Here is a 15,985-nt window from a genome sequence, read left to right on the forward strand (position 1 = left end):
GTGAAGCATACACACGTTCTGACGTTCTGACGTGGCTTTCTTGAAGTAAAAAAATTTGTATGATTGTGTTACCTACGTCTGTCCCTCATGAAATAGGAGGGTGCTTTCATGAAATAGTCAGAGTACTGTCATATAATCATATATGTTTGGTGAGAACTATTGAGAACTTTGATTTGACTGGCATGGGTAGATGACTTTTGAGGACCTGGGATCAGTGGGGTTGGTTGTCCTGGGATGATAACAGATCAGATCACTCAGTCGATATGCATTGGAAATATCTTTTGCTTTATTTTTTTTTAATGAAATTTCATTGAAACTATTGTTAGAAGAGATTAAGATTTCCAACATGGAATTATATTATGATGTAATCCTGTCGTTTGGTGACATTGCAGAAGTGCTTAATGATGATCATGACCTCTTCATCTCAAAACTGGTGCACAATTATTTTGAAGGGGTTTAATATTTAATTAAATACAAACAAATGAATGGATTCCTTACCACCATCAAAAAGTGTTGCGGCATGTCCAATGATGGTTTCCAGGACGACCGATTGGACTCGAACTTCCAAGAAGGCCATAGCACTTACATTCCCACCTTCCATCTCTTGGGATCTGGAGGGAATGCACAGAAAGGATCCTTTTTCAAAATCAGATCTCTTTTACCTTTGATTTTTTTTATTTTTTTATTTTTGGCAGGTTTTCATGTTGACCTTCTTTATCATCCTTTGTGTGAGCAACTGATAATTTTATTTGCAAACAATGTTGGCAGCCTTTGCCAAGAATCCGGTTGTGTTGGTACACGAGGGGTGTTCAAAACGTTTTCCAAACAAAATATTCACAATAGTCCAATAAATGCCAAAAGTATGTATATCAAGGCATATATATATATATATATATATATATATATATATATATATATATATATATATATATATTTTTTTTTTTTTTTTTTTTTGTTGCGGGCCGGGGTCTGGCAGAAAACGACCACGAGGTGGGGAAAACTACGTCGATTCTCACCAGACTCTCGGGAATTGTCGGCGTCACTCACAGATACTTCCGTGACATGGCGGGTCGCTTAACCGACCATGGACGCCAATACCTCAACCGCGTGGCGTAGGGTCCTCCTGTCTAGAAACAAGTTACCTCATTAACCACGCGGTTTCAACTACCAGGGAACCACGCCCTCGGTACGCCTTGTACGAACCGGATCACTCTACCAACTACCGACTACCTTTCCGCATTGGATGCAGTCGAGCGGCACTGCCCAGGATGTACTGCCGAGAAGGAACGGATTATTGGGAATAAAGACCCAGTTAAACTCATATTTGAACCATGCTGGACCAATGGAGGAAAAGACAAAGACGAGCTGGGAACATTTCTGCAATTATTTATTTACAATAAAGTGAGGAAAAGCACGTGGCACAGGAAAAAGGTTTATTGGGTGTGTTATGCGGGGGAAGATGAGAGAGGTGTGGTGCAACAATTATGCAAGCAACTGATAAAAGCAGACACAGTGCAGACTTGATGCGAGAATAATAAAAGCAATAATTACAACAATGAAGATCTTACACAGGCTTATCTAACGGACAGGCGTCAACACTCTCAGACACACTCAGACAAAATAAACCCAATGAAAAGAAAAGGGGGTCCTTTTGCAGCCAGGGAGTGACTTGAGGTCACCGTTTTTGGTACCCGAGCGTTTCAAGGGGGGGGGGGGGATGCTCCGTGGTGCGGTACCCCACAAAAGCTGTGCAGTTCGGTCCACAGCCGCACGTGTGGTAATCGTGTCTGGTGGAGTCCAAGAGGCGAGAGATGAGCAGTAGGCAGGACCAGATTAGAGGCTTGGTCGAGGTCCTTCGCATTCACCAACTCTGACTTCTCCCTTTCAAAAACCAACCGTGACCTTTCAAATCCAAAGACAACCTTTCCTCGCATCCAACTCAACTGTGAGGATTGTCCCGTACTTTATAGATCACTGAGTTCGGGGCGGAGCCATAGTGAAGCCGACGTCATTGTCCGTCCCGATTGGACTGGGCCTTCATGTGGTCCGCCTTTCTGGGCGGGATTTCGGCCAGACACTGGTAAGGACCGCCCACACTGCCATGTCTGGGTTTGGGAAGGTGAATGGTGGCGCAGCTACAATAACGAACCTCGGGATTCTGCCTCAGAAAACGAGTCTCTGTTGACAGTGGGTAGACGGTGGAAGCACTTGTCCAGCCCAAAGTGCCCGTCTGCATTTGGGCTCAGGAAACGAGACGAGGGTAGCAAGCGAGATGAAGGTACCGTGGATCAAGTAAAAGGGGAAATAAAATAAAAGGGGAAAATGATTTATTAATCCTAACTATAGCTCATCGCAACACACTCCCTCGTCTTCCCACTAAACAAAAGGTCGGGACCTAACAACACGTATAATAATGAAATAACTGACTCGGGGCAACTGTATGTTGTATGCATATGGTTCCGAGAACCGTAACAATATATATATATATATATATATATATATATATATATATATATATATATATATATATATATATATATATACATATATACATATATATATACCTTCATTTAATATTTTCCTCCCAATTATAAATGCTAATATGTTGGAAAATCGAAAAATACTTTGGTGTGCATTTGATAAAATGTTGGTGAATGGGCTATTGCCTATTAATACTCCGCCATTGTGTTTACGTAAAACATAGACTATTTATTAGACATTAATTGCTCCATCATTGCTGACCAACGTCGAGTTAAACAAGATTAACACCATCACGGTGTTGTATGTTTCAAAGAATCAAATGAATGAAGGAAACAGGAAATAGACCTGTGTCCCCTCCTAAATACCAAAACAGATACACTACTGATGTCACTTACCATACATACTACCACTGTTTCCATTCTGCTCAACTTGCAAAGGTCAATGCCCATATGTCTCAAATCCTGCTCTGCTGCTCTTGCTTCTCTTCTATCTGTCCTACTTAGCATGGCATTCTACTTTGGCTGCCTCCCGTCTGCCCGGAAGTCATTAAAATCACTTTTATCAACAAAAAGGGTGTACAATCAGATCGTATCAACCACAGATCAGTGAGCTTATTTCCAATAACTTGCAAAGTAATGGAATCCATCATAGCTGCTGATATAAGCCTTTCCTATTTTCAAACAGTCTGATTTCTGACTCTGGCAATCGTTTGTAATTCTGCCCTGGTCACTCAACTGTGGGCATGCATCTGCTACCTTCAGCAATGGTTGGAGGTCCTAAATTTCATACAAGAGACGAGGAACATCTCCTTGAACATAATATTACGTTTATGGGGGATGCAGCAATATATGGAATAATGGGATGACTGAAGTGATTGTTTAAGATGAGGCCTTTTTTTATATACCTTGTCGAGGCTCGTGTGAGAGCAAACACACAACGCACAGCAAGGGGGGGGGGCATGAGACAAGAGGGGTGGGAGTGGGAAGGACAAAACAGTGGGGAACAGAGACATTAGGAGATCTGTGGAAGGGAGAGGGATGGGGTGAGGTACATGGGGAATAGAAGATGGACATTACAGGGACTTTCAGGAAGTAAAGCAGGGAATTTGAAGGAGGTGGGTTTGGGGTGGATTAACGGGGGTAGAAAAGATCGACAATTTTGATGGGGGATGATCAGAGGTGGTGGTGAAAAGCTGTTTTGAAGGTCTGGAGGGAAGAATGGGATTGAATAGAGTAAGGGAGTTTATTCCAAAGGCGGGAAAAAATAGGAATGAAAGAGTGAAGGTGAGCAGTGATTCGTGATTTTGGTAGTTTTACCAGAAGGGGGTTGTTGGCGGATTTTGAGCGCCCTGCGGAAATATGGTGGGGACAAATCACAGAGAGAGCAGGGGGGGCAAGGCTGGAGAGAAGATGGTAAAAGACTGAAAGACCACCGACCAGCCTGCGGTGAGAGAGTGAGAGGCCCAAAGACTCAGCATCATTGCGGGAGATGCCAATGATCCGAAATGCCTTGGTTTCCACAGCGTGAAGCCGAGAAAGGGGGGAGGCAGGAGCACCAGCCCAGAGGGGAGAGCAGTACTCCATCAGGCTGCGGAGGAAAGCCTTGTAAGTGGTCAGGAACTCAAGTTGCCCGAGGAAGGACTTTGCATGACGGAGGATTCCCAGTCGGCGACTGGCTTTGGAGGCGAGGTTTGAAATGTGGCTTTCCCAGGAAAGATCATGGCAGATAGTGAGACCCAGAAGCTTGAAATAAAGGACTTCTTCCAGAGGATTGTTGAGAAAGTGGATGGGGGGTTTTTCTAAATGGTCCTTTCGGTGAGAGTGTGAGATTTGTCCGGATTGAAAGACATATTCCACGTGTTGGACCAGTTTGTGATTTTACGCAGATCTGCAGTGAGTGAAGAAGCTGCTGCTTGCCGGTCTGAGTGATGACCGATGGTACGGCAGAGGGTGGAGTCATCAGCAAAGAGATATAGAGGATTTTCCAGAGAGTCGGAGAGATCATTGATGAAAACCAGAAAAAGAACAGGGCCCAGAACGCCACCTTGAGGAACTCCAGCCTGGACAGGAAGAGGGGATGAAAGAACTTCATTTAGGGCCACATGTTGACTGTGACAGGAGAGTAAGTCTGCGAGCCATGAGTGGAGATGGCCTTTGATACCATAGGAAGAGAGTTTGGTGAGCAGGGCAGGGTGCCAGACCATGTAAAAAGCTCATGATATGTCCAGGGATATGGCTCGGATTTCCTGTCTGGCATTGAGGACCTCCATCCATTGTTAGGAGAGCAGAAGCAGCATATCCAGGGTAGAGTGACCTGGTCTGAAACCAAATTGATGATCGGAAATCAAGCCATTGGAGAAGAGGAAGGATTTCATGTCTGGAATGACATATGACATGTTGATTCCATATGACATGATATATGACATATGCCTTATATGACATGTTAATTCATGTTTAGTTTTGGAACTTCTTTTCCTGTATGAAGTAGTTGTCTAAGATAAGGAGTCACTGTACAAATACAAATTGCTAAGTTAAGCCATCTCATCTCATGCTCTTTTCTGTAATCTTGGATAGTTCCCCAAGCAGTGTGGCTGGGTGATGTCACATTCCCCAAAGTTAGTTAGAGACAGTGATCTCGATTATACCGACTGGACAGAGGGTTGGCCTATTCACATGCACACAACCATGAAGCCGTCACATGGCCATTTTGAAACGTGCAAAAACAAAGTACTTATACATACAACATATAGAGAAAACACTGTTTTTGGTTAGCTTTGTATGGGATTTTGTTCTACCAATGTGGTTAATTTGCGTTGTTCGTTTATGCGTAGAGTATATGAATTAATTATTGGGGTCATTTTATGTTTTTCTCAAAACTTTCATCAATCCTTTTATTTCTTCCTTGGTATTTGCAAAAATGACAAACCGAATTGTTGATTTGGGTTGCAAATCCTAGCCTTTTTATCTTCATACATTATACATTCAAAGACTAGCTTTTCTTTAATACGCAGATGTTTGTTCTCTGCCAGAGATTCTTTCAGTTAATATTATCTCTTAAATACCCCCCATCTACAACATCAATCTGGTGAATTAATATAATTTTGTCATGTTGGTGCTTCAACTAAAAGTCAAATTTTTTTTTTTTTTCAAAAGGAAAGCCTGGAATTATAATAAAATAGATAGAGGGCATAAATTTCAATTATGAAGAAAAAAACCTGATCACTGCATCCAAGAGGAAATCAAATTACTGTCCCAATGTACCGTTTATTTCTCTCATACATTATGCATACTGTATATCCAAATAAAATTTCCTGTTAAATATTTAAGTGGAAACAATTTTTTATGGAACATTAACTAAAAACAAGTGTCTTACACTCACTATAATCATGGATGACCACTTACAAGAGCAAAACTTTTGGAGACTATAAATGACGATTTGGGTTCTGTTTACAGAAGATCTGTATGACGATTCTCTGTTGAGACCGACGTACACCATGGGTGCACCAAAGTATATCCATTTACCCAAAGTTCCATTTTTTTTTAAACCTTATATTCCGCTCTATTTTTGAAATAAATAAAACAAAAATAAGGACTTACAGATATAATGTCATTAAACATCCAGAGAATTGTCTGTTTATGCAGTTTATCGATGCACAAGCTGGCATTTTACTGACAAATGCCAACACAACATGAGAACATGTGCATCCCGTGTGGATTGCAGGTTTTATGGGAGCATCAAAATGGTGTCCGGTGACTTCACTCCATGTGCCCGACCGGCTAACCAGTCAGTGTAATAGAGCTCATTGGTTACAGATGGATGAAGTAGGCTGACTGGGTGTACCGTATTTTACCATTTTTTTACCCAAATGTCCCGCTTCAGTCTTTCCTGGGTGGGACGCCGTTTGACCTATCTTTTCAATACAATGAACGATATTTAAAAAAGAAAAGATGGCATGCAACGCAGGCTTGTATACCTCCATAATGACAGCAATATACCATCAAAAAGGCCAAACAATTTATATTTTATAAAATTTATTCGTACATAGTGGTGCAACGTCAGGTGCAAAATGGTAGTGGAACTTCAGGCAGTGAAGGTTGGACATATCTAAATAATGAGCAAAATATCGCTATTTTAAATTTTGTGTTACTCCATGAAGATCTGTATTAAATCTACTTTAATAGAGATGTTCATGGTGATTTTAAAGATTACTGGAAGGGTCAAAAAGTACTGACTATATTCCATTAAAAAAAGGGAAACGAGAATGCAAAATAACCAATCAGCAGCTTTTCAAATGCAGCATGGGAAGTGGCCGTCATAAACAGGAGAGAGATGAATGCACGGACAGACACCGCGGTTATATACAGTATATATATATATATATATATATATATATATATATATATATATATATATATATATATATATATATATATATATATATATCATGACAGTGCCAAAAGAAAGTCTACACCCCCTTTCCAAATTATCACCTTTTGTTGCCTGAAAGCCTGGAATTAAATTGCATTAAATCAGATTTTTTTTCCACTTTTATTTACACACCGTAACCCACAACTTCCAAGTGAAAAACTAATTCCACAAATTTCAGAAAATTAATTAAAAATACAAAACTGGAATATCATCGTTGGATAAATGTCCACCCCTCCGAGTTAATACTTGGTGGAAGCACTTTTGACAGCAATTACAGCTGTGAATCTGTGGGGATAGGTCTCTACCAACTTTGTACACCTTGATTGGTATTCCCTGCTTCCCAATGTTTTATTTCTGTTTTGTTGTGTTCTGTTGTATTATTTTCTGTTCTATGTTCTGGCTATTCCATGAACCTCAACTTTGAATACAAAAACAACATCTCATGGTCTCACCTTACACTCCAAAAGGTTAATCAAAATAACCCACCGTATCTATTTTCCTCGTCACCACTGGAATACATTCATTCTCTTGAACTTCTAGGCATCACCAGCAATCTTGACCTCTGCTGACCCAACCATATAGCAACGGTAGCCTCCAAAGCCCGCTAGACTGAGTATCCCCATCATAATTGTCAGTCTTTCCTTGAAAGATCAGAACTACACCCCATCTGCAGGGTGAGTCATAAGTCCCAGGACATGGTTTTAGCTGCTTATGCAAGATTTGTTTATAACATCTATTTATGCTCTTTGTTTTTTTCAGATAATACAAGAAATACATTAAACAAAGATGGCACACACCAGTCCACTGAAAGTAGAAGAGAGGGTGGTAGCTGTGGTGTAGTATCACGAGAGGAGAAACAAACATTGTTATAAACAAATCTTGGACAAGCAGCTAAAATCGTGTCCTGGGACTCATGACTCATCCTGTACAATGCCTGTCCGTATAGGTCAGTGGAGTACTGTACTGCTATCCCCTTTGGGCTGGAGCTCCAGCATCACATCTGTCTTTTCTGATTTCTGTGGAATCTAAAGCTCTCAACGTTATTGGATCCTCTCGTCATAAGGCCGAAACACAAGATTTGTTGCTCTTACAGCGCAGGTAAGTTAGTGGTTTCTGTTGTTTTTGTTTTTTTTAACCACTTCCTCTCTGGTCTAGCTCTCTCTGCTATCTTAGCACTCTAACCCTCCCCAGCAACTCCAGAATGCATGCGTTCTTCTTGTCACCTTCTCCTGATTAAATTTCTCCCATCTGTGGAACAGCCTTCAAAAGGCTATTCTATTCCACTCTTCTCTCCAGGCCTTCAAACTGGCAGTGCACTGCCACATGTCATACCATATCCTTACACACAATCTTTTTTTTTTTTACACCCATTAACCCTTTTAAACCATCCTTACAGGTTGAAATATTTCCTCCACTCCTTTTCTCTGTACCTGTTGAGTTACTCCCTTTATTATTGTGTCCATATCGTGGCCCATTGTCCCACTGTCAGTTCACATCTTCCATAACCTTGCTATTCCATGAGGTTTGATGTTTGAAAGAAAAATCACATTCCAGATCCCTACCCCGATAAGCCACATCTCTGTCATGCTGAAACCACCAGGCAGAATTTGAATTTGCATTGCAGTAAAATATACATTCACTAAATGCATACTTAGTGGGTGAAGGGGGTTTTCTGCCACAAATAATCCCATGCAGAATTATATAGCTGATTAATATAGCATTCCATAAACCATTTCATGATTTAACTCAGAAATATTAAATCCATGTATCATATTTATTGTTCCACAGTACACAATGATTGCATAAACTCTTCTGGACATGCACACACCAAGTATAACACACTGTTTATTAAGCTAGTGAGTGAAAACCTAAATCTGCTTTTGGTATTAATTTTGATGGAATACCATGTCTGATTGGGTGGTGAAGAAGTAGCACACTTACCTTTGAGCTTTCTATTCATTATTTGATTCCCAACCGACTATAAACTGTTGGATTGGTGCTTCACAGGCAGGGCATTGCATCATAAAGTGTGCCACCCCACTGTTGGACACTAAGAGGTGCGTTTTGTCTGTAAGCATTAATTGGTGGATGTTAAAGACGGCCTTTGATCTCCACCATCATACCCATTGAAACCGCTGAGCCACCCAAGCTCTACACCGATAGGCAACCACACATAGTATGCAGCGGACGGATTGGTGTAGCTTACAAGCCTCTATGAACCATCCGTAATGTCATTTCAAAACTAAAGGACAATAGCAACGAAAGGACAAAACAAAACTAAAGGACAATTGTGTCCAAAACCCATCACTTTCTGCACCCACCTTATCCATGCGCACCCAGCTGTTCCTGGACTCTGTGTCCTTTCCTTCTGACAAAGTGGAGAGTTTGCTGTCAAACCTCGACTCAGATTCTGCAACCGGTCCAGATGGCATCAGCCCACGTGTCCTAAAAACCTGCTCCTGCTCGCCCTCTCTCTGTTCTATTCACCCTCTCATTTGCTCAAGGTCATCTGCCATTTGCTTGGAAATCAGCAACCATTACCGCTCTGCATAAAAAAGTTGCAAAAACAGATCCCTGCAACTACAGACCAATCAGCCTTCTCCCAATCATCAGCAAGGTGATGGAATCCATCATCGCTTCAGACATTAAATCCTTCCTCTTCACCAATGGCTTAATTTCCGATCATCAATTTGGTTTCAGACCAGGTCACTCTACCCTGGATATGCTGCTTCTGTTCTCCCAACAATGGATGGAGGTACTCAATGCCGGACATTAAATCAGAGCCATATCCCTAGACATATCATGTGCTTTTGACACAGTCTGGCACCCTGGCTGCTCACCAAACTCTCTTCCTCTGGTATTCAAGGCCATCTCCACTCATGGCACACAGACTTCCTCTCCTGTCGCAGCCAAAGTGTGGCCCAAAATGGAGGTCTCTCATCCCCTCTTCCTGTCCAGGCTGGAGTTCCTCAAGGTTGTGTTCTGGGTCCTGTTCTTTTTCTGGTTCTCATCAATGATTTCTCCGACTCTGGAAAATCCTCTTTATCTCTTTGCTGATGATTCCACCCTCTGTCGTAAAATGTCATCCCTCAGATTGGCAAGCAACAGCTTCTTCGCTCTCTGCAGATCTGGAGAAAAAAAATAAAAATCTGGGTAAAATCCAACATGTGGAACATGTCTTTCAATCCTGATAAATCTCATACTCTCACTATCTCTCCAAAAGGACCATTTAGAAACCCCCCCAATCTACTTTCTCAACAATCCTCTGGAAGAAGTCCGTTCATTCAAGCTTCGGGGTCTCACTATCCACCATGATTTTTCCTGGCCAGAAAGCCACATTTCCAATCTGGCCTCCAAAGCCAGTCGACGACTGGGAATCCTCCATCATGCAAAGTCCTTCCTCGGCCCACCTGAGCTTCTGACCACATACAAAGCTTTTGTCCACAGCCTGATCCAAAACCCGATCTTTTCTTCCCCCGTTAATCCACCCCAACCCCACCTCCTTCAAATTCCCTGCTTTCCTTCCTGAAAGTCCCAGTAATGTCCATCTTGTATACCCTGTGTTCCCCACCCCATCACTCTCCCTTCCACAGATCTCCTAAGGTCTCTGTTCCCCACTGTGTTGTCCTTCCTACTCCCACCCCTGTTGTCTCATGCCGCTCTTGCTGTGTGTTGTGTGTTAGCTCTCATATGAGCCTTGAGAATGTATACAAAAAAAAATCAAAAAATTGGTGACAAATCCGGAGTTGTTTACCATTCATCAAGCAGAGACTAAGCAATTCTACATTCGTGAAACTGGAAGGAATTTGAAACCAAAGCTGGATGAACATGATAGAGTAGTTAGGCTTGGAAAGGTGACGCTGTAAGCCATAGTAGTAGTAGCAATAGTCATTGCCTGCAATCTGGGCATAAATTTGAAGTATATGGGACTCATGTCCGAGACACGACATCAAACAAACAACAGATTGATACTGGAAGCATGACACGTCAAGAGGCAAGGAGGGTGTCTAATTTGGGAGACTGTGGATATCCAGTCACGTGTTTCGGGCTTGTCCCTCTCTAAGATGGACTAGTCTATAAAAATGAGATTTAAATTCTCTTCCTGGCATTGGCTGCAGTACAATCCCTCTGGGATGTAGAGGGACTGTAGCTCTGCTAAGCTCATTGCCTCATAGGCAGAGCTGATGCAACTGCTTAGCCAGAAGAACCTTTTTAAAATTATATATATATATATATATATATATGTTGCAATAATCGTTTGGTGGAATGATATCTCATAAATGGAATTTCTCAAAACTGGAAATAGCCATTCTGGGTTAAATATTTAACATCTCCAAAGTTACCAACAGGGGGCAGAGTATTCATACCCATTTACTGTTTTTCACTTTCTCATTTAAACTTATAATGTCTGTGTGGCAAGTGAGTGCTTGTTTGGTGTTTGTAATTCCTTCACTTTGGTTCATAATTGATTTCGCCATTTTTAATTGCTTTGAAAGAGATTTACGTATTGAGCCAACTTTTAGAACCAAGGCATCTACTTTGTGTTGGATCGGGATTCAAAAATATGATGAGACTAAATGAAGTGAGAAGTAATGCAGCCAAGTGAAGCTTTGTGGAATTCTGCATAATGTTTAGAATTCGACAAGGCAAAAAGAATTACTGTTTTTCATCTTGTAAAAGAGGTGAATTTTAGGAACATAGCACTCGCATGAATGGATATCATGATGAAAACCTTTTCTTTGCCATTCCAAATGAAGTCTGGTGTTGGCTTGGGACCCTCGGGTCCTGAGTTTGAGCCCCCCTCCCCTCTCCCCGAAGCAAAAAACAGCATTCCTTTCCTGTAGTAATTCTCTGCAGACTACTCCAGTTGGACCTGTTACCAACTATAGTATATGAGAGTACTACTCTCATATACTATAGTTCCAACTGTAGCATTTTTGCCTGGGTCATCAGCCGCTGAATTAACTCCATGTGGGGTTGATTCAGCCTGTCATCCTTCTGAGGTCAGCAAAATGAGCATCAGTGTACTGGTAATAGGGGCACTGCATCGGTGACATAGCCACGTCCCTAACCAATGATGCAATGAGTTTGTTAATTTGTGGGATCAGTAGCAATACTTTATTTTTTGGACATAGTGGACAGAATAAGATAGAAAAACCACTGAAGTGGGATGAGGGTTCACAAGAGTTCAATAAATCGTTTACATAATCGGTGAATAGTAATGGTTTCTGAAGGACTTTTAAGAAGTGCATTTAAAAAAATAAAAGTTTCTGGGTCAGCTATATAATTGGTCTGCAATTATGGTTGAATTTTTTTAATCCCCCCCCCTCCCTTCCAATATATGTGCCTCTTCTCTTCTCTTACCCCCACCATCATATTGCTACCTCCTCAAAACCTCTGCTCAATCCTCCGACATTCCACCACCCTCCTTTCTCTCTGTCCTATCATATTTCCTTCTCTTCATTTCTCAAATCAGCTCCACTCTCCCCTGTGTGGACATAATAAATAAATAATATAACTCGTGACGTGTTCATATTAAACAAGGAATTTTGATGAATTAATTATTTTATTACATATTTTAGGCTCCTGGTCGTGCATCCTTAAACCTGAACCCTCACCTGTGATTAATTTATTGTAGACACGGGTCAAGGCACCAATTACACTATCTTCACGCGTAGGACCCGTGAAAGGGACTGTACCAATCTCACCCTCACACTGTTTTGATGTACCAATTACTTTTGATTCCAGAAAACAAATATCTGTTCAGGTTAGAAATATCTAGTTCAGTCAAAAAGAAATCTATTAACATGTTTTTTTTTCCTGTTAACAGAAAGGTCATACAGTTCATCACTGCTGACAATCATACCTACCATCAGTTGACTTTCATCTTAATTACTCTACCCAAGACATTCTCTTTCTGTTGACCCAAAAAATGGATGGATGCCATGAACCTCAATCCAGGACAGTGAGGTTTCACTGGACAGATCTCACAGTTTCAAAGAACCTGTCACCCGCTCTTCCTTGTCAAACGGCTGTGATAAAATGGCTGGGCTGAGTAGTATTTTGTAATGCGAGCCCTTTCCTTTGTATAGAGCAAGACCCTTTGTTTTTAAGGTCCCATACAATTTACCAACATATGACAGTGGAATGTTTTTCTGTAGCACTTTTCTTTTATCCTGTTGGAGAGAAATATTCTGCAGAACTTTTCCCCAATTCATCCCTCATGTTTGGTTGCCTTTTGACTTTCTCAGGATCGAGATAACCCCATATACTGCAGCTTCTATGATGTACATAACAGGACTTTGTGCAGGCCAAGGCGTCTTTGTTAGTGTTCCATCAGTCTCTTTGCATTCCAAATAGTTTTCACAAGATTGGCTGTACGTCTGGGGTCGTTGCCATGATTGAAAGATCAAGCTCCACCCAATGAGATGTGTTCCTGATAGAATGCCAAGATTGATCAGAACCTGCCTGTACCTGGTTGCAGTCAGTATATGCCTTCAATTTCATGTAAATCTCTGATATCCTTGGTTGAGATACAGCCTTACCACTTGCACTGATCCACCCCCATGCTTCACTGTAGCGGTTGTACATTGACTGGTATACCACCCCCTGGTCTGCCTTTGAAAACAAGGAGCTGATACTGTACATCCCCTGCCTTTTGGGTGGTATAAGGAATAGATCTGTATTACATGACAGCTAAATCTTGAATGTTTTTTGAAATATCACGTACACAAGCCATGTTACTGAGATGGTTGCCATGGCAACATAATTCAGCCAATCACAGCCATGATCTATTAAGGTTGAGACGTCATGAAGAATAGATATCTGCAATATGAAAGCTAAATGTGCAACGGTTTTTGAAATATCACTCACACAAAAGTAAATGGACAGATGATCAGTCGGTTCGGAGCTCATTTTAATGTCCCCCATCTCCGACCTTGTCAGAGGGGCAGAGGACAAAAACTGCTATTCATAGTTCCCAAACACTTCAAACTTGGATTAATCTTAAAAGAGCACCTTCTTCAGAGTTTAGTAATCCCTTTGTTTTATTTATGCAGCTCATATCAGCCTTTTCCTTTGCTTGCCTCTCCTCAGCAAATGTTTTCGGGAAACTACACCTCCATTCGGACCATCTTGTGCAAATGTGTATGTTCTTGTTCTTGAAGGAACACCCATACTTTCATCAAGGACATTCACCAGATCTATACCGGATTGTCATCCATCATATCATGTCGAAACTAGAACGGCACTCGGAAAAGCACATTCCTCCACCAGGCTGAACAGTTTGCATATTGTATCGCACCGATCTTTACCGAAATCGAATCAATTCATCCTTGTCACACACCCAACGTCTACACCAAGTTTCGTCCAAATTAGTCTATAACTTTTTGAGATATCCTACTCACAGACAGACAGACACTAAATGGGTGAATACGTAATCTGTCCACTTTCAGTGGTGGAGGTAACCATGCCCTGAAGGCACTTAACATCACTTTTGGAGAGTTTGGGATTTCTTCCTCGACTGCGTCTATTATTAACAGTACCAGTTTCACATATCCTCCTCACTTTTCATACACTGCTTGCATGAAGTCAGGCTGCAATCTGATGCCTGGAGTAGCCTTCACCAGCTAAGACTGGTTTCAAAATGCTTGTCAAGTGATTTCCTTCCTTCGAGCCATAGTACTGTATTCACCACACTACAAAGGTTTTACCACCTATACTTAGATACTACTTTTGCAGGTGCAGTACTTCCTGATTGTTGGCAAGACAATGAATCGCACAGTGTACTGTAGGAACACGTGACTGTATGATGTAGAATTTCATTTTACAAATGAGATGTGATTCTATCACACGTCATTTGCACTTTTAGCCCACATGCATGAATTGAAAAGTGGGGTTAAGCAATTGGTTCACTTTGTCTGTCTGTCTTTCTGTCTGCAGACGTCAGTCGATGATCGAGGAACTAATTCATTTCAATTGAATCTTATATTTTGAACACCGCAGAACACGAATCGGAACAAGAATAAACCTGTAGTTTAGCAGTACTTTGACTCTGAAGTTGGCAAATTGTACAAAGTCTCTTCCCAAGCAAGCATGTGCACAGAGTGAGATAAAGTCTATCTGCCTGTATGGCAGACACAACATTGAAAATCATTGCAAACAGGAAACTTACAGTATTTAGAGATGTCATAAAGGACACAAGCAACAGTCATGAAGAACTCATTTAACCTGTTAAATAAGGTGGTGCATAAGATGGTGCATCAAGCGCGGTAAACTTCCAAAAAGTTGTTTGTTGTTGTAGCCTTCAAAACTTTTGTTTATTTCAATCGATTTAATGTACATAAACACTGCAGAACACAAATCACCTTGTTGGCACTTCCAAAAACCTTCAGGTTAACAGTACTTGGACAAAATATCCCACGCACTGAATCAAATTTGCTGCTCACGCTCTCTCCGGCGGAATAATATCGAGATTCAGACAAATTTGCGGCTCACAGAAATAAAGATCATGCTCGGAAACATAAAGCAAGAGTTGCAAAGACTCTTCCGATGTCCTTTGACTCAAGACTGCATGGGGTAGGTAGGGTGTTCTATGAACCCTCTATTATATCCAGTTTTTCCTGTTTCAATTAATTATTTCCAACATTATACCATACGTGTATATCACGTGTGTGTGTGTGTGTGTGTGTGTGTGTGTGTGTGTGTGTGTGTGTGTGTGTGTGTGTGTGTGTGTGTGTGTGTGTGTGTGTCCATATGTGGGTTTCAGAAGATGGAACGGAGCCCTCCCAGGTCTCAAAGTATCCAACTCCATTGTATGTGTGTGATATATATATATATATATATATATATATAGTAATACAAACAGAATTTTGAAATGTAAACCGTTTTCATAACTGCCTCCAAGGACGGAAGCTTGACAGTTCCTGAAACGTCAGGTCCAATAAAATGTTTCTTCCTGTTGATGCTTAGTGTGCTTTCTCTCTCATTTAATATGATTCCTGAGCTGCACATTTTTCAGGAAGAAACATTTTATTGGACCTGACGTTTCAGGAACTGTCAAGCTTCCGTCCTTGGA

General features: G+C 41.2%; 1 protein-coding gene across 4 annotated transcripts in view; it reads right to left on the minus strand.

The window, feature by feature from the left end:
* LOC147012222 (uncharacterized) overlaps positions 1-15,985 on the minus strand; it is a 121,186-nt gene that overhangs the window by 19,184 nt on the left and 86,017 nt on the right. For all 4 annotated transcript variants that reach the window (XM_085856091.1, XM_085856090.1, XM_085856092.1 and 1 more), the window contains one exon: positions 499-611. In XM_085856091.1, coding sequence (XP_085712217.1) covers positions 499-611 — 113 coding nt within the window. The remainder of the gene's footprint in view (positions 1-498; positions 612-15,985) is intronic.

The sequence above is a fragment of the Eptatretus burgeri genome, chromosome 15 (assembly GCF_056783735.1).
Source record: "Eptatretus burgeri isolate ZD-2024b chromosome 15, Ebu_testis_v1, whole genome shotgun sequence".
NCBI lineage: Eukaryota > Metazoa > Chordata > Myxini > Myxiniformes > Myxinidae > Eptatretus > Eptatretus burgeri.